This window comes from Podarcis muralis, chromosome 4 (assembly GCF_964188315.1).
Source record: "Podarcis muralis chromosome 4, rPodMur119.hap1.1, whole genome shotgun sequence".
In the NCBI taxonomy this organism is placed as follows: Eukaryota; Metazoa; Chordata; class Lepidosauria; order Squamata; family Lacertidae; genus Podarcis; species Podarcis muralis.
Window position 1 is genome coordinate 66,589,504 of NC_135658.1, and position 19,997 is coordinate 66,609,500.

Here is a 19,997-nt window from a genome sequence, read left to right on the forward strand (position 1 = left end):
ATAGTGTGCTCCCAGGGCTAATATATAATCCTGGGAAATGGCTTAGTAAGACTTGTTCATAGGTTAATATGATTTCTTAAACCTGAAATGTGTCATTTTGGACAATGAACACTGAAACAAAGGTTTTATATGACTTAGCAAGGTAAATTGTATCCAACTTGTCCTCTCTGATTTCTGTGCCCAACTTTGCATCCCCGTCACTGTAGATACTGATTGGGAAAGTATGAGGGAAAGATCTTTGCTGATTTCTACTTCTTAGAACTTTAGATTCCTGCTGGATCAGGTCAAAGGCCCATTAGTTAAGCATCCTGTCCTCACAGGGGCCAACCAGATGCCTGGATGAAGCCCATGAGCAGAACCAGAGAGCAACAGCACCCTCTCCACTTGTGATTCCCAGCAACTAGTGAATCAGTCAGGCTCCGCATGAGAATTATTTCCATACCATCATCAATAATCACGTGTTGGATCTCTTTTTTCTGTCTTTCTTTCCCCTGAATTCATAGGAATCTGTTTTAATGATAGTCCAAAATCTCCCATTTGAGACAGAGCACTTTGCCCTGCTTATTGGCTGGAGCATAGTTGTAATAGATGTCTTATCAATCTGAATTTATAGCACTTCAGATTATGTTTTTCCATGTGTGTGTTTTTTTAAAAAAACCATATGTAAGAAATAGCTATTTAGACCAAAAGTAATTCAAGTTTATAAGTGGTTTGGTGACTTACTAAATATAAGAAAAAATGTTTCCTCCCCTCTTCCTTGTGGAAATTTGCACATTGATTGATCTTTTATATTGTCAGGTATGAAAGGATGTTGAAGACATGCTCTGTAGCTCTGGTTGGCAAGTATACAAAGCTGAGTGATTGCTATACCTCTGTTTTCAAGGCCCTAGAACATTCAGCCCTAGCAATTAACCACAGACTCAATTTAATGGTGAGGACTTACTGTATTTTTCCATGTATAAGACGAGCCCCCTTTTTTAAAACCCAAGCTTTAAGAAGTCTTAAGTCTCCGTAGGCAGCTGTGCGCACTTCCTATGTTTCTCTAATACCGCCTGCCAAGCAAAGGGATGGAACAGGCCCAGGAGGCACTTTCCTTGCAGTGCTCCAGTTGCTGTCCTTAACCTTGCATGGTTTGTGGCACAGTTGTGGCATACCCATCAGCCATGTATGTGCGAGAGAGAGCGGCACGTGCATCTGGGGAGGGGGGACAGAGAAGGAGGAGGCGACACTTGCTGGGAGCTGTGCCTGCCTCCCATGTGGAAACATGTCTTTGGTGGCGGAAGCTTTCACTGCAGCTGGGAAGATCAAGGAAATCTTGGTCGCTGTGTTGCTGAAAGAGAGACTGCATTTTTCTGTGTATAAGACAATCTAGCATAATTTAGCAAAAAAAATCGTCTTATACATGGAAAAATATGTTACCTTGCTTCCGTTCTTTGCATTCTCCTTCCTTACTTAAAAGCTAGGCTTTCACTTCATGAATATTGCTTAGAAATAAAGGATAAGTTGATTATAACTTAATGGGCGTAGAACTATGGAGTGACTTAATATGATGTTTATTTTGAAAAACGATACAGTAATTCCCTTAACTGGATTTGTGCATTATGAAGGGAATTGCTTACATTTAACAAATACTAACATGGACATTTGTTGACTTTATTAATCCTAATTGCAGCATTAAGTACTAAGGCATTGATTTAACATATGACTAGGAATATCCATTTACACTTACAATTTTTCAACTGGCTAATCTACTTTAGGTGTAAGTGTTCTGTGGACTGTGGTTTTAACTCTGCACTCCTGTGTTCCCCAGGAGAGCATTTCAGTATTTATAGGAAACATCAGATCTCACTTTCCAAAGCAGTAAAGAGAGTTCAGAGGAAAGAGGGGGATATGCAGTATTGGATTACTCCTCCCCATAGAAACATCCGTGGCCTATAGCTGCAGTGTCAGTAGTGTCAATGGGATGTATGCCATGCAAGGACCAGAGGAAGATTTGGATCCAAAAGATCCAGCGACTTCTCAATCCCCCACCGCAGCCCCAAACAAGGAGATCAAACTATGCCAGCCTTGGAGCATTTATGTGAAGTATTGATAGCAGCAAGCTTCTGCATTTTACAGGCTTTCTTTGCCTGCACGTTCCTGGCACATAACCTAAGCAGGATCTCACCCCCACTCATCAGCTAATTGCTATTGGGAACAGGCCCCTGCAGCCAATGTAAAATTGAACCCTGCCCTCCCTCCCCCAGCTGATGTCATGGGTGATATCAGCTGATTGATAGGTGGGCATGGTTTGGGGGGAAATGGCTTCACAGGCCAAACTGGACCTCCTAATGGTTCAAGCTTGTCCTCCAGACTGAAAGTTCCTCCACACCTGCCTTTCCATCATTTGGAAAAACAAAAAATGTAAAATAACTGCTTTCTATCAGAAAGTTAAAAGGGAATATAGTGATACAAGATAGTTTCGTAGCATAGCAAAGCTTTCATGTTGTTTAAATTACAGCAATCCTAGTCATCTATGGAAAAAAGTATGTACCATTCTGAGGCGATGGTATTTTTCATGTATTCAGTTTTCCCCATTGGAAATGCCTATAGTTTTTTCATTAGTTATAGAGTATGAAGATCATTATATGAAAATAATTGTATTGTCTTACACATGAATGTGAGTGTGTATGTGTTTTCTTAATTAGTATATAGATTCAACAGACCTTGAAAATAATACAGAGGTTGAGAATCCAGTGAAATTCCACCAAGCCTGGCAAAAACTATGCAAAGCAGAGTAAGTGATGGTCTAGCTCTTAAGCTCAAATAATTTTAAAACTTTCCAGTTTCAATACCTTGTTGCCTTCTAATTTCAAGTGCTTACTTTTGTTAGCTTATTCTTTGCAAATATATTGTACAAAGACACTTAGATTTGTTAAAAACTCACATTAGACCTTAAGCCAGGGCTTTCCTAACTTTTCATGTTGGTGACACACTTTTTAGACACACATCATTTCGCAACATAGTAATTCAGTTTTACCAGCAAACTGAAAATTAAACTAACCCCTTTCCAGCCCAGGGAGGAGCACAGGGAGTGTTCACGCGACATACCTACACACTGCAGCTGACACACTAGCATGCCGCGACACACAGTTTGAAAAGCTCTGCCTTAAGCATTGGGATGCCTGTATTTAGAGCTTATCCATGCTGAACTGATACTATGATTCTGAACATGTTAATTTAAAGCAAACTTTCTGCAAGACTTACAATTTGTTCTGAGACTCTTAATAGGCACATAAAATGCCATGTAGACATGGAATTTTAAAACTGAACACTTGACAAATGTAATGTTGATGGGCTGTTAAGAGATAACAAGAAGGATGGCTTAAACTGATTGCAAATGCCTTGTGTTTTAATATATGCCTAGTCTAGTTTGTTTTGCACAAAATTGTCAAATGTCATAAATTAAAATAACATAAATGTATTTTAAAGTGTATATTTTCATTGAAATATAGTGGAAGCCTTTCTGAATGCTTCCACTATTTCAAGTTTACAATTCAAAGCACCGGCTAGGATTCATAATGTGTACACTGTACACTTCGGCATTTTGGTCTGTAATTTGTGACTTGAAACTCTGGAGTAACTTGAACAATCTGGTGAATGCTTATAGAGATCTACAGTATTTGAAGCAGAACTGATTTGCTGTATGGTGATTATGATGTATTTGCACTGTCCAATTTTCATGATGTGAATTTTAGTTTTATCATAGCCATATTACTCTTAGATCAGAAATCTGAACAAGCTGAGAGCTTTTGTGCACAGTGAGGTCTTGCTGCTGTTCCTGTACATACATGTCACCCCCCCCCCAAAGTAACATGTTAAACTAACTCGCCATTCTATCTTCTCATCTGCTGCTGTGTTTGCATTTTGTATTTTATTCCAGTTGTATATTAGTTCCTGGAGGTTTTGGACATAGGGGAACAGAGGGAAAACTTCAAGCCATTTCATGGGCAAGAAAAAAGAAAAAGCCTTTTCTTGGTAAGACTTCAAGGTCAGGAGTGGGCCAACCTGCGCAGTCTCATATTTATAAACTAGAATCCATCTGCTTTACCGATGTGTTTTTGATTTACAAAACATAAGTGTCCACTCTGAGAGTATTATTAATTAAGGCATGATTAATCTGTGATCAGTTGGCCTGAATATGCACTTCTTAGTGAAGTGCCCTACTAATTGAGATCAAGGCTCATCTAGTTCAGCATTTTAATTTTTTGCAAAAATCACAGCAGCACTAGGGATCTACTGGAAATCAACTCACCCTACCTTCTGCCCAGTGTTCAAAACTCCCATTGTTATAGGCACAGTATGTATCAGGGAATTTCATTAGTGCCAGCAGTTTCTGAGCTCTAAGGCGCAGTACTGTGCCTAAGATTTCAGATTAAAACTGCAGAGTGAAAGGAAAGGAGGGCCTTTTTCTGCCTTCCCACTTCCAGCTACTCTCTGAAAACTGGAGAAGAGACCCTCTTAAGAATATTAGGGGGGTGGGCAGGGGAAGGACTAGGCCATGTGAAAAATGAACATAATATCTTAACTCCAGTTCATTCATTTTCAGCTTTGTATTCTTGTTATAAAAAAGCGCACCTAGACATTCCGTTGTTGCGCCCATAACCTAGGATTAAGGTGCCATTTAGCTCCTAGCTTTCATATCTCAGTTTCTAACACTGCTTCTGACTATTCCTGCAGTGCACTTCCATTTCTTACTGAATGTTTTTGACATGCAGCATGTTTACTCAGAAGTGTATTGTACTGAGTTCAATAAGACTTATGCCCGCATAAGTGTGCATAGAGTTCTAGCTATAAGATTAAACTAGAGAAGATGAAACCATACTGGAGGACAATTTAGATCAGGAAAACAAACAGTGCATGGGAGGAGGGTTAAATTTCCCTTTCCATTTTCATGGCCCCAATCCAAGTCTGTCATGGTTTCATTTATTCAACTTTTTATAACATTGAGGCTATGTGATTGTGTATGACCTATTGTCTGTTCTGATTTTGCCCTCAGTGTTTAAAGTAAAACTAAACTTTGCTGAAAAAAGCAAAAAAGAGAAACTAAAAAAGCTTTCTAGTTCTTAGATAGGTCCATATATCCATTTCATTGGAGTATACAGTTATAAGTTTGGTCCCATTTAAATCGCTTTAGCAGGAGTAAATTAGGACAGGTCAGTTTTGATCTAGCAGGCATAATGAATCCTGTTGGGATTGTATTAAACAGTGAAAAACCTAATCTTTCAAATTAAATCCAAATCAAATGCTTAGCCCAATAGTTGCAAAGATAATTCTGAATTTTTATAAGGGCAAAAATGTCCACTGTAGTCATTAGTGCCTGAAAAAGATGCTCACACAGTTTAGGAAGTCTGTAAATTGGGCTAAACATTTCAGGAATATAAAAATGTAATTGGTCTCTTGTGACAAAATGCATCATTAGTTTTGCATACTGGAAAGCATTTCAGTTTTCACATTTGAAACTGAGGTTTGTTTTTATTATAATATGTTGCTAAAATGTTGAGTGAGTGGGAAAGAAATTGGTTTGGGTTGTGTTTGGAAACAATTTGTTGCTGTTTTATAACATGTAAGAATTACTATGGAATCAGTACCTGAGAGTTTCTAAGGTTTGATTTAAATGATATACAAATACATATATTGTAGAAACTGCTCATGTGGAAGTTGCATTTTCTGAATATCCATAGTAGTTGGTCAGTTATGGACCCTGGATTTTAATATTCCTGAATCTGAGAAGTAGGGAGAAGGGGGAAGAGGTATATAGAGGTTGATGGTTCTGGATCAAGCAGGAGCCGAAGGGAAAATGAGAATATGGTCTGAGAGATAGAAGAGAAAAACGGAATCTTACGTCAAAGTCTGAGGTTGTACAGTGGTACCTCAGGTTACATACCCTTCAGGTTACATACGCTTCAGGTTACATACGCTTCAGGTTACAGACTCTGCTAACCCAGAAATAGTGCTTCAGGTTAAGAACTTTGCTTCAGGATGGGAACAGAAATCATGCTCCTGCGGCGCGGCAGCAGCAGGAGGCCCCATTAGCTAAAGTGGTGCTTCAAGTTAAGAACAGTTTCAGGTTAAGTATGGACCTCCGGAACAAATTAAGTACTTAACCTGAGGTACCACTGTAGCTTGAGGCAGTATTTGCACCACTAATGAACATATAGGTACTTACCTATAGCAGGCACTTCTGTAAGGTTTTCATTGATTAATCTGGGTAGACTGTGTTTGCCTGTTTTGCACATCCTGTGACTGTTTTGTGCTGGCAAGTTGAGGGTGAGCTGCCAAAGCCGTACTAGAAAATCAAACTTATATCACCCCAAACTACTCTGAATTTAAATAGTGGTTAGTGAGAAGTGATATGTTGCAGCAGTTAATGGAAAAATCTTTTGGCAAACACATTTGATTTCATTTTTATATTAAATCCCACTTTCCCACAATTGAGTTCTCCAAAGCCAATAAATATGAACTGGGTCATGGCCTAGAATATAAAAAAGTTTGAGTTTTTGTGCTCATTCATTCTTCTTTTCTGTTTCTTCTAGGGGTTTGCTTGGGGATGCAGCTGGCAGTAGTGGAGTTTGCAAGAAACTGTCTAAACTGGCAAGGTGTGTTACCTTCTATGAAAATTGTTCATTTAAAGCAGGGATGGGTGACATTTGCTAGCCAATGGGCTAGATCTCCCTGCCATGCCAATTTGACAGGTGGACAAAGAATTGTCATTTCCTGACCCCCCTCATCTTCATTCTTCTGCTGTGGGTGTACTCCTTATATTGGCCTTTAGCTTATCTTTATTTCCTGAAACAAGGACAAGTGAAGTGCTGTAATTTTGAACATATGTCTCTCTGTGGATGTTAAAATTCATATGATCCCCCCCAAACGTTTTGCTGATACGTGTGCCAAAAACCTCCCCTTCAAAATGACAAAGGTGCTATATTTAGTTTCACCACCTTTAACATTTTAAAATGTCGTTGCTCTTTTTCTGCAGATGCAAATTCTACAGAATTTAACCCAAACACAAAGAATCCTGTTGTAAGTATTGAATTTCCCCTTATGGTTTTGATAGATCTTTTGTGCTGGCTACTTAAAAATTGTGTCAGTCATGGTGGCATTAAGAGAGGCTGAAAGTTTGTTCCTCTATAGCAGTGAGTGGGAAATCTGTGGTGCTCTAAATATTGCTAAATATTACTAGACTTCCATCTCTTCCAACCAGCACCAACCTGCCCAAATGTTGAGGGATTTTGGAAGTTGTAGTTCAGAAGGTCACATGTTCCCCATACCCTTTTCATATCCAAAGAAATAATTGACATTTGTTAATATTCCATTTTGTATGTTCTGGTGCTCAGCTCCAACAGAGAAAACATATTTGGCAATTTGCCCTGATGATCTCTGTTCTCAGTTAATGAGACTTTCCATTAGACAAATTTAATGGGTTATCACCATTGCAATTGATCAAACTGTAGAGAGGTTGCATAACAGAGGTCATAGAGCAAATAAGTGAATCATTTGCAAATTGCTGATTGGTTTTGGATAAATCTGTTTAAAAAGATCATTATCTTGAGGATTAGTAAATGAAGAAGTAATAACAGTACAAATTTTAGCAGTTCCACGTGGTCAGAATAATTCTGGAATTACTTTAATGTCAAAAAACACCCTAACCATTATCATGCATTGATCAAGAGCTGACTAGTGTTCTGTATAGGATAATAGAGCTCATATTAAAGAATATGTCTCTGGTTGGACTTTTCAGATAGCTTTTGCCAAGTTCCCAGACTCTAAAAAGCCTTTGCATTAGGAGATGTACTCCTATTTCTAGGGTTCAAAGGCCAGCTAAAAAACAAGAACAAAAAGTTATGAATAACAGAGAATTTTACAGTGGAGAGTTGTAAACAGCCGGCTAGTAATGTTAGGATTATTTGGTGGTGGTTGGTGCCCATTGGTGAATTCCGTAGGATCTAAGGCAGAGGGACCAGCAGCTGGTGGAGCCAGAACCAGCGACCGACAGACCCAGTCCTAGACTGGTTATAAGCAAAATGACAGGCGGGTGGCTGAGAGCAGACTGAGCTGGTGGGGCAGTGCTCCTTAGACACATAGCAGAGAAAGCTCATATAAAATGTCAACTCAGTGTACTGCAACAGTGAAAAGGGCAAAGTTTTTAGGAAAGGGACTAGATATATATAAAAAGAAGTATTAACCATAGACTTAGTCCAGTTGCATATGCTTTGTGTAAACCCTTTAAATCTGCTAGTCAAGATTGTGCATGGTTTTACCAGTCATCATACATACATGGTTTGAAAGCAAATAAAGTAAATAAAGTAGATTTTTATTCAATGACATCCATCGTTCCACAATGATTAAATTTAGTTTTAGAGAGATTCTTTGTACAAATGTAATTGTAAATGTCCATAATAGGTTGGTTTGGGGATCTTGGAAGTACTTTCTGTCTGTTGTCTCTTCATTGGACGCCTTAGGAGAGCAAACCGGTTATTCCAGCCAAATTAGACAATCCTGCCAAACTGCCTAACTTGCTCATCAGTGCCTTGAAGTCATTAAAGTTGATTTTTCCATCTTTATCCAAGTCCGCGTATTTGGATATATCGTTGAGAGACATTGAACCCTGTAAGTTTTATTTGGGTGGTGGTAAGGGAGTGGAAAACAAAGCAAAATAGTTTTATATACGATAACTTTCAGAATAGTGAGTTACAGAACATATTTAAGCTAAAATTTTTCCTTGAAACATGGTTATCTATACACAATAATGTTGAGCAAGCCTTTTCATTTCCTTATAGGTGGTGTACAATTTTATCAGGGTATATGTTGGGTACACCATTGAACAATTCTGGAACACTGTTTTCCCCCCCATCAGCCCCGTTCTGTGTTCTTCTTCCAAGTTAGAAACGGAGACAATATTTCTTGCCTTTCTCTCAGGAGTTTGAGGCTACATTTGGTTTGGGAAAACAGGATGTGGGACCAGGTGTAAAAAAGCAGACCTGCCCTGTCCTTTACTTGGCCTGAGTAAATGGCCTCATTGATGGGTGATGGAGAACTGGGAGAGTGGGGTTAGAAAAGAACTGTAATTCCCCTTCACATCCAACGTAACAGGCTTTTATTGGTTTCAAACACTGCCTTTCAAAATAAAAATATAAAAATACAATTTTTTATATTTATAAATATTTATAGATATTTTCCCAAAGCATAATAGAAATATAAAATGAAAATATATCAAAACAGATACCTAAATCATAATTTAAACACTGAGACAGAAGTTTATAAAACAAATATGCAAAAGCCATTAATTATAATTGTAAGTTTTTAAACTGTTTTCAAAGTTGTTTTTCAAATAGTTGTGACTCGCCCCATGACCTTAGCGTTGAAGGGTGGGTAACAACTTAAAACACCAACAAAAACAATAATAATTGACTCTAGCATCACACCAAGATATGTAGCTTGAGTAGAGGGATGTTAAGAAGTGGGGCAGATAGGATCTGACTTAGTTCACAAAGGCTCTCAGTGAATTAACTGAGTACCATTCACATCTGTGGAAAAAAGACAAAGCACTGTACTTGGAGCAGTTAAGCTAGAAAGCTAAACCACTGAACTTTTGTTACGGTGCAAAATCTGCTCTGCTCTCACACACACAGTGGCTCAGCCTCCGTGGCCATTGCATACTCTCCCTCTAGCAGTCCTCTTGTACTGAACAGACAGTCTACAGAAAGGTATAATAGGCCAGGAAGGCAAACCTAACTCGCTGTGCCTTTAACATCACAGCCAAAGTATGCTTTGGTCCTGCCCAAACCTGCCTTTAATTTAGGGAGATGGCAAGGCAAATGTTAAAATCTGATGACATAAGACTGACATGAGACCCATATTAGTAGGCCTCCATTAGCCTGTGGCTGGGATTTTGTTATTGTTATAGAAACCAGACATGGCGTCTCTGTGCCCAGCTGCTTTTGTTCCAGGCCACAACCGGGATCACAGCACTGCCATTCACTAAACAAGTGCTTCCCAAGAACATTCGGCAACTATTTTTATTCCCAGGCTCCTGCCACGTAGGCTGCTTGTGGGAAAAGCAAGAGTATATCTGTGGACAGAGAACAATCTCTTGGCTGTTGCTGGGAGGTGTGAAGGAACTTTGCATTGAAGTGAATGGCATGACCATGCTGCTGTGCGCCTTGTGAGAGAGGGTTAGGACTTCTGATCACCACTCTACATGGGGCACAAAGATTGCACTACTCTCAGTAGCTGTACCAGGCATGTTAACAGAAATAAGATACATTTGCAGATAGTTCTGTCTACTTTTGCAGAGCATATTAGCATTTTAAGCGTTTGCTTTCGCACTGCTTTTTAAAAAGTGCAGCTGCACCCTTTTTCTCATACTTTGTTTTATTAGCACGCTATGTGGTTGTTTGAGACAGCGCATTTATCTCTTAGTATTTTAGCTTTTGTGCTAGCAAATGCTGTTTGTGAATGTGCACATTCTTTTAGTGGCATTCTTATCTACTGGGTATTATCATTTCTTTTAATATTTCTATGACTCACATTAAGCTGAAAGACGGTGATTGCCCACCTAAGTGGGTATCTGAACATGTATTTCTTCATTGTTCAAAACAAGCATTCTAGCCACTAGATTGTACTGATCCTAACAGCTCTGGTGAGTTACATTTTTCAGCTGCGATTTTCCCTTAATGTATATTCCCACTGTCCTTGCTGAACTCATCTTTTGTTCCAAAACTATTATAAAAGTTACCTTTATGTACAATTTATCCCAAATATTAGCTTTCACTAAATACCTAAATGAAACACTTACATTTTAGCAAGGAGCATATATTTTTTAAAGTACTTATTAATTGTGCATAGTTTTCTCTAGATTTAATTTTGCACAGAAATGGATAGACTAGACCAGGCTTCGTCGAACTCGGCCCTCCAGATGTTTTGAGACTACAATTCCCATCATCCCTGACCACTGGTCCTGCTAGCTAGGGATCATGGGACTTGTAGGCCAGAAACATCTGGAGGGCCGAGCTTGAGGAAGCCTGGACTAGACTCTTTGTTTCAGAAGGCACTGGAATGCTTATTATGATCTTAAACAGAACTTAAGCAAATTTGCTAACATTTACTCTATACACACGTATCAACCCATTCTTGTTTGGGCCTGTTCTGGCAGAGTCTTGTTTATATCCATTGAACACTTTGGGGGTCTGCTGGAAGCTACCATATTAAAAACTGGATGCTATGATATTAAAAGAGAAAGAAAATTTTGAGGGCTTTATATTGTTGGCATATTCAGCAAGTTCACTAGGTAATTCTTAGAGCACCCTTCTGTTGTTCTAAGTCCTGACTTTGACATCTTTCCATTGTGGTTCTCAATTTATAATTTCCCCACCTATTCTGTAATCCAGTGACGCTCTTTATGTAAGTAACTTAGAGAGGACTCTCGCCTCAGAAACCAACAACTAACTTCAGCTAAAATAATAATTTTGTTTTCAAAATTTGATATTATAATCAACTTCCTGTCTCTAGCTACTTAAGATTCTAGCAGTAACTAAAATTTCACCATAACACGTTCATAGATTGCCCAGTGTTTTGTATAATCAAACCCATATATTTGTCTGAAGAAACCCTTAAAATGTTAATTCAAATGTTTGAAAAACATTTTGATGGAGAGATTTCAATGTTTGAAAACATGATTTCATCTAAATTAAAACTTTTCAGGTGCGATCAACAAAAACAATCTAAATATTGCAAATGTTTTTCTGAACAATATTTTCAGCATGTAAAGTAAAGACAAACATTCAAGCATCAGTGTACTAGATTTCTTTTTTCCTTGTTACCTTTTGTAAAACATGCTTTTCTTAGGATCAGATTATCCTACTTTTCTCAGGTTGCCTAACAGCTACAAGTAATCATTATAGAAGCAGTTCACCAAAGTAAAGCCTGTATTAATTTCATTTAGAATTGGATATGAAGCCACATAAATTATTACAATGAATGGAAGCTGTTGTCTATCTTGCTGAATTATTCCCACATTGCTGTCCCTCCCCATCCCTCCCTTGCTGTCCAGTCATGTTTTAAACTCTTCAGAGCTTCGTTGGACTATGTCCCTTGTTTGTACTTTAGTGAGTTGGATTTGTTTGGAAAATACCACAAATTAGATGCAGGCTTTGGTAAATATTAATGTTATCTAGTGTAATTGGCAGTCCAATTTGGAAAGACTTACCAAAACATTCGAGAAGTGGCTCTGAATCAAACTTTTAAGTCCGTCCATGGAAAGCAGATGCTTGCTACCTTCTTTCATAGCATACTGAGTGAAGAGACTTAAGAGTTGGTCACTATTAAATTCTGCCATATTTTTGTATATTCGAAAGCTGTAAAAGAGCAAAGTTAACATATTTTGAAGTCTGTAGAGGGGAAATACATGGATTTAATATGACAACTACATAGGTATGTGGAAAATGTAGTTTTATATAGCAATTAAAATGAAGCCATTTTCTCTTAAGTTGCTAATTCAGCTCATACAACATTAATTGCAAGCTAACTGGCATCATATGTGAAACTTCTGACATGTAAGAAGCTGCGGTATTTTCTCCTGTGGAAAAACTTTATCATGTTTTCCTGATGTATATTTTTCTTGGAAAGATAAAAACACATTTTTCTTTATACACTGTGGTGCAATGCATTCTGAAAGTAGTAGAATTGAGGACATTCATAGAAGACATCCAAAAAGACATAAAATAAATAAATCATATTTACCTAATACTCCAAAAGCAGAGGCTCTGCAAATGCAATGTGAGAAGCTCAGGGCTGAGGCATCCTTTTATGTCTCTCCCGCTCCACCCTGTTATGACTCTCACTCCGCCCTGATTATGAAATTTGTCTTTGCTGGCAGATGTTGGATGTGTTACATACTTTTAACATTCACGTTTATTTTTTTAAAGAACAAAATATGGTAATTGGATTCACCCTGCCGGTGTATCATAGAAACTTTGTTTTTTCCTTTTCAGATGTGTTTTTGGGATAAGGAAATAGCTGGATATTGCTAGAACTTTGTTATATTTTTAACAGCAGCCCACGCTTTTGACAGATCTATATAGAATCTTTGTAACCAGGCACACTGCAGTATTACAAGTTTTTCCTGATTCCCCTCATTCATACTTGTAATACATCTGTGGTGTAAGTAGGAAATGCCACAGCATGCCCTGGCCCATGCCAGCTTTGGAAGGCCCATGTCTGATAGTTAAGTCTATATCAATAAAAGAAGCACTTACAGCAACTCCCGCAGCGCATATGCACAAACATGCCTCTAGCCACCAAGCAACTGTCCCCCCACAGATATGCTCCTTGCAGTGCAGTTGCAGCAACAGTGAGACGCCACCCCTCTGCTGGCTTATATTCCCTCACCTGGTGGGTTGCACACCAACAACCTGAGACGTCTTCTGCATGGAACTCGTTGCTGCTCTTCCCGCTTCAAGTCCCTCCTGGTTCTCAGAGAGAGTGGGTTGGGGGAAGGTGGGGAGTCTCCCGACCCATCTGTCGCTTGAACAGCCTCTTCTTCTGCCACATCCTGCACACCTTCCTTCACCTCCGACTCTCCCTCCTCCCCATGCCCTGGCTCCTACTTGTGGGTGGCGTCAAACCCTATAAGTCACTGGTCCCCTCTCCGGGGTCACTCCCTCAGTCCCCTGCCTCCGCCACACACTCTTCAGAGCCCCGCCAGTCCCTGACATAGCAATGCACTTAGCATAGCTTCATACCAGATAGCACACCTGTAGCCCTTGAAAACATCTATCCTTTCAAAGGAATTAAGTAACCGAGAAGAAGGGTTTTTTTCTTCCGCTGCTCTGCCTGTGTTTAGTTTTCAAACACAGATTTATTGAAACTAATAAGGGAACAAGAGTGTCAAGGAGAGAGAGAGAGAATGAGTTATAAAATGACTATTAAGTCATCCTGATTTTACCACAGTTCCATGTAGTTTTGGCATTTTAGCAGGATGTTAGAAACTAATAAGATACTTAGACAAATAATGTTTTTCAGAAGAGATAGGTAATACGGGTAGGTGGCAGCTACCTGTAGGTTGTAAAATAATATTTTAAGCAAAGTATACTGACTTCATTGGCCGGTAGTAGTATATCAAATTTCAAATCTGAATTCAGGACAAACTAAGCTGATACTTTTAATGAATTCTCTGTATCACTGGTTCCCAATTAGCTATTTACTGAGGACCCCCTATATTTCAAAGGCCAAGCCACAGACTCCCTACTTTTGAAAATTTTTATAGCTCCATGGTAGTTACCTCTGCAGAGCAATTTTTGGAACAAAATATGCGGTAGCCCCCTAATAAGCAAAAGATCTTAGGTATATTAAAAAATAGACTAGGGCTGAGCGATATCTGGTTTTCAACATCGTGATATATCAGCAGCTAAACATCACAATATTCCGATATATCACAATGTCTGAAATGGAAGATCAGGCATGGAGATGAGGGAAGGAACAGTCACAGAGATCTGTTAAGAGAGTCAAGTAAGTATTTGTGAGTGAGTGGGGTGGGTGCCACTGCTGGTCTGCTTCAGGTTACTGCATTAACTGCACCTTATTAGTGATGATGTTTTAAATCTTCAGAACGACACACCTGTTTGTTGTGACAATGAAGAACACTGCTACTGTTGTATTGTTGGCTCCATAGCACTGATTTGTTACCATCATGATGCCTGTTGCCATTTACTCCCTGTTTATCTCCTCTACATCTAAACACCCCCACATTTCTCATAGGGCGTATGTTCTATAAACTGGGTGTGTACATTGAATCCAGGGAGCTTAATGATTGGCCTAGGGCGCTAGGACATTTCATTCTGAAGTTATTGCTGGCCTAGAAGGAATATGGTCTTTTCCATCATTCCTTTTCATTTCTGATATCTGCTGATAATAAGATCTAAGAAAACAGTTATAAGCTGTTATTCATCTTGTGCATTTCTGTACCCCCATCTGTTGTATTGATAAATGTATTTACAACAGAACAAATCTTTGCTAACGAATTTATTTGCTTATTCTCAAAGCCTGCTCCAAAGGCAGTATGATGCTGAGAGACATGATGTTGTTTGACAGGGTTAAAGGAAAGGCAGCAGCTGCAGGAGACTCAGGAAGTGGGGCTTCTAATGCAAACAGGCAGAAGTATTGCATGTTTGGATGAAGGCATGCCAAGAGAAGCAATCACTATATAAAAGCTAGTTCCTAAGTTCCATCCTACTCTGCCAAACTCAGACGGGTCCAACACTCATATTGTTTCACTACAAAATGTCATTTCTTCCTGTTATCAACTATAAAATCTACCTACAGTATACATTAAACTGGGAAAAACAGAAATTTATTTTGCAATTTTGGCAGTTTATGTACTGGTGGGGGGTGGAGGATGAAATCACATGTACATGATCCGTAATGGTGTCCGTTTCCTAATCGTAAAGGTGATTCAGTAATGTATGGAAGGGATGCTGTGGATTGTTTTAGGGATCCAGATTGGAGATCCTGTCTCAGATGTAGCTACAGCTCTTTCTTCTCCAAATTTGGTGGGTACCTTTTGGTTCGTGCAAGTTGAGGATGTGGACGTAATTCTTGGGAAAGTGTGGTCAGCTACATTCTTGCCTATCCTGGCTTACGACAGCACTTTAGGACTGAATTGCTTGGTGATAAATATCCCATTTAGTAAGTATCCCATTAGAAAAAGGAACAGATTTTTAAAATTAACAATCAGTCTCCAATACACCATTCTTAGACAACATATCTGAGTGTGTTGTGGTATTTCGCATTGTAAAATCTGGTTTTGTTTTGTTCAGGTAATTGGGAATGGCAGTGAATAAAGGTGGCATTTACTTCTAGTTTTTTTCTTTTAATTTTTTTTTTTATAAAAAGAATAAAATTTACTGGTTTATTCTATAGGACAGAGTTTAATTGGGCCAGTGCCAGAATATAGCACAGAAGCTTTCACCTACTTTTCATGAAATATCTGACCTCAGAGCCCTCCAGTTCTGTGCCTTCAGTGAACATTTCTTATAGGAATTCTATAAATGAGCATGAAAATGGTGGATGTGCTTGGCTCCATATCTTGTAATGATTGCAGTTCTGTAGTTGGTTACCACGACACCATGGTTTCTGGAATGAACATAATGTTTAAGATTAAATATGGCACACAATAATATTAGATGTATAATACTAAGTCTCACTAAGAGTAGACCCCTGGAAATCTGTACTTAGGTTATTGATTTCAGTCATTTATTCTGAATATAACTCATGCTGGATATCACCCATAGTAAACAGTCTAAGATAATCAGATTTGTACTCATGATAGGAGATACCTGGTTTAGATATCCAGAGCGCTGGTAGATATAGTAGAACATAACTCCATGTCCTGCCCATGTGTTTCTGTTCTTAAGCACCACTCCCAACTCTTTCCATTCCATGTATGTGTCATGATGTACAATGAAGGTGTGCCTGCATCTCTAGATTCAGATGGCCTATTAGGAAAGAATCAGCAAAGTTCAAATTTTGAGGTGCACACCATCCTTGCATTCAGCAAAGGCTCCAGACACCAGTGACTAACACCATATTGCAGCTTCTATTGGTGCTCTTTTAAGCATGGAACAATTAATCTATGGCGGCAATCCTAAACTGGGGTAAGCCCCAGGGAACTTACTGGGGTGTGCTTTTGACTAGACATACTTGGGATTGTGTTGTAATTGTCCCATGTGTCCTGTGAGTCAGCAGATGCTTGGATCTTAGAATGAAACCACCTATCCCTTCCTTAATTGTTTGTGGTTAATCAACTAATTATCTGTTGCCTGGAATGTCCACACTTAATTTGTGGTCTGTAGCAATTTATTTTAAACATCATAGGGTAATTCATATATCCTTTGGAATATGTAATTGTATAAACTTTTAGCAGGTCGAAGGACAAGAATGCAATGGGCCGGCCAAGCCAGGGTGACAAGGACCATAAGGAGGACTCTAGTGGGTTGTGGGACCCTTTGCTGGGAGTGAGGGAATCTTTAAATGAATATCCCAGTGAGGGAAATCTGGGGTAGGGGGTTCCACATCCATTCTTTATACAACATGGGATGGGAAACTTCTGGCCTGTGGGCTCACAAGAAGGTCCTAATCTGGGCCCACAAGAAGGTCCAGTTTGGCCCACAAGGCCATTTCCCCCAAATCATTACTGGTGATGCTAGCTTATGGGGGTGGGAACTTTTTGGAAAGTCTGCCCCATCCTGTTCTCTTCAGCTTCTAAAAAAGGATCCGTGTATGACAGGCTTTTTTTAAAAAGGTCTGCTTTCTTTTTTATTTTCTTCATTGTTGTGTGATGGAGCAGTCGCTGCCAGAACCAATGTGTGCTCTATGCCTTGCAGAGTGAGTGGTAAACTGGCAGGTCCAGACCAGTGCTGTATCATTAATCAAAGACCACTCAATAGCCTGCTGCAAGAGATTTACCAAATGCTTTGAAGATAAAATTGTTAAGTTGCAGCTTGTGGCTTCAACATCAGTTGTTGCAGACGGAAGATGTGGACAGGAGACTTGTAGCAGTGAGAGGAGCTACATGCCCCCTCAATCCCTCCTCATCATGGCTGATAAAGTCTAGAAGTAAGTGACTGACTTGATGGGTGCAGGGAATGGTTAATGTCTCATTGTGAAAGGGAGTCATTGAAAGAGGCAGTGGTGCAGCCCTGCTTGAAAAAGTCCTTCCAGGATCCAGTGGTCTAAGAAAACTACCACTGATACTTTCTTCTTGGGCAAGATGTTCTACTGATACAGGTATGCCTTGAGGAAGCAGTTAATCTAGACCTGGCTCAATACGGTTTCAGGTTCATATTTAACACTAAAGCAGCCTTGGTCCCCCTGATTGATGGCCTTTATTGGAAGACAGATGGAGTGGGAGTTGGTTCCCTGTAGTTTTTCCTTGATCTCTCAATGGTTTTTGACACGTTGACTATGAGGTCCTTCTGAAATTACTCTGGAAGATGGTACTCGGAGGCACTGTACTGTGGCGGTTCTGCTCCTACCTGCAGTGCTATTTGTACTAAGAGACTGTTGCTCAGCTTCGTGGCTTTTGAGCTGTAAGGGTATTGTAAGGTTACATTCTGTCTTCTATGCTGCTCAACATCTATAGAAAATCACTGTGAGTTACCATCTGAGAATTTGGAGCACAGTGCACAGTTCTTATCTCTTCATTCCATCTGAATTAGGAGAAGCTGTGAAGGTGTTGGACCAGCTTCTGGAAACCATGATGGGCTGGAAGAGGGATAATCAGTTGAAGCTGAATCTTGATATGATACTGTGCCAGGGCATAATTTGGGAGTACTCCTGGATTCTAGCTTGTCACTGGAGTCCTAAGAGGCTTCTGTGACTTTGAGGCATATTTCCAGTACAAGAAGGTGCACGTGCTTGTTCGCCACACAGCCACTTAGCCAATTTCTCCACAGTCATGGTGACATTCACACCATCTTGTGTCAGACGCTCACAGACGGCATGAAGCACTGTTTAATTGAATTTTTTCCTCACTGAAAATTGTATCCAGTAAAGTCAGAATAAAAGCCACTTTCAAATGGGCTAGAAAAAGGGGGGTTTCTTTACACCGTTCATGTGTCTTATCCACATGCAACTGGAAGGAAAGTTTAAAAAATGTTTTTGTGGCAAGAAAGAAGTCAGTTGAATACACCCTAAAATTAAATACACCTTAGGGGGTGGTTTCCAAAAGATTGCTCTCTGAAGTCTGATAAGGATGGATAAAGTTGCCATCCTTTAACTGCCAAGAATGGAAAAGGTCCAAATAACCCATAGGGGCAAAAAGGGTGTGTGCTGCAGATAACTCTAAGAAGATATATAATTAAAATAGTGTAGATCGTTTTGAGTTCAGTATGAATCTTTGGGCTGGCACATGCACAACGTTTTATCATTTTGCTATGCTAAGAGGTTTTGCTGCTGCATCTACACAATCATTAAAATAATTCAGTTACAGGTATGCAAATATCCAGTGGATCGTATCTAAAGACTACCTCAAGCATAATGTGAGATCCTATAGATATTGCTGTGAGGTAAAGTGCATTATATAAACCCTGGGGTAATGATGCAGAAATGTATAAACGCATAAACACATCAGAAATAATAGGAAAATGTATAAACAGTTTTGAATATAATGCTTGTAGAAAATTATCTCCCCTGAAGATAACTTTGTGATAGTATATAGCAATAATGGCAGTCACTCCATTTGTAAAAGAAGATTTTCTGTCAGGCTCCAGCAGAGGGAGATATCAGAAATTTGCTTCCTCTTCATGCCTTTTTCCTTTTGAGTTGTGCCTTTTAGAATATAAGATTAGGGGACGAGAGTACCGGTGTTTATTGATCTTATATAAGGTGTTCTTATAGCCTTTTTGGCTAAAGAGCAGATTAAAAATACTGCTAGTGAGAAAGTGCATAAGGATGCTCATTCATGTCCTGTTGAAGTGGCTGGCTGCATCTTTCGATTAATTAACTAGTTGTTACGTGTAACTAGTGTTTCATAAACAGAAAATGTAGGTCACCAGAGTGTGTTGAAGTGGAAAACATCAGATTATGTGTGTGTGTGTGCATTGTTCGTAGTAAGCCTGGAAGGAGCCAAGATTTAGGGTATCACAAAGTACGGCTCACATCCTAATTGGGATTGTTGAAACAGAAAAGTGTGTTGGAGTCGCTCCAGGCCCAGTTACCTCTGGCTGGAGATATATTCATACAGAAAGAAGATGAGCACAGGAACACAAAGGAAGAAGTGGCATGATGGAGGGGCTGGTGTTGCACAAGAGAATTGTAGGAAGTGAGCAGGAATGTGAGAGTAGGCAATGGGTGCACCTAGTAAGGTTTCTAGATTGGTATACAGATGGTTAACTGGGAAATTATTGAGGAAAACGGACATGAGTTAAATTTGCTGGAGAATATATTGATAGGGAATTTTT

At 39.3% G+C, this 19,997-nt stretch overlaps 1 protein-coding gene and 1 long non-coding RNA gene across 6 annotated transcripts in view; one reads left to right on the forward strand and one right to left on the reverse strand.

Moving 5' to 3' along the window:
- CTPS2 (CTP synthase 2) overlaps positions 1 to 19,997 on the forward strand; it is a 63,806-nt gene that overhangs the window by 23,995 nt on the left and 19,814 nt on the right. For all 5 annotated transcript variants that reach the window (XM_028727601.2, XM_077927486.1, XM_077927484.1 and 2 more), the window contains 5 exons: positions 799 to 931; positions 2,688 to 2,776; positions 3,923 to 4,017; positions 6,576 to 6,638; positions 7,019 to 7,062. In XM_028727601.2, the coding sequence (XP_028583434.1) occupies positions 799 to 931; positions 2,688 to 2,776; positions 3,923 to 4,017; positions 6,576 to 6,638; positions 7,019 to 7,062 (424 nt within the window). The remainder of the gene's footprint in view (positions 1 to 798; positions 932 to 2,687; positions 2,777 to 3,922; positions 4,018 to 6,575; positions 6,639 to 7,018; positions 7,063 to 19,997) is intronic.
- LOC114596257 (uncharacterized) lies at positions 8,333 to 12,824 on the reverse strand. Its single transcript, XR_003706484.2, has 3 exons — positions 12,781 to 12,824; positions 12,248 to 12,395; positions 8,333 to 8,647 (listed from the first exon to the last, which is right to left on the reverse strand). It is a non-coding gene; the product is annotated as an uncharacterized LOC114596257 (long non-coding RNA).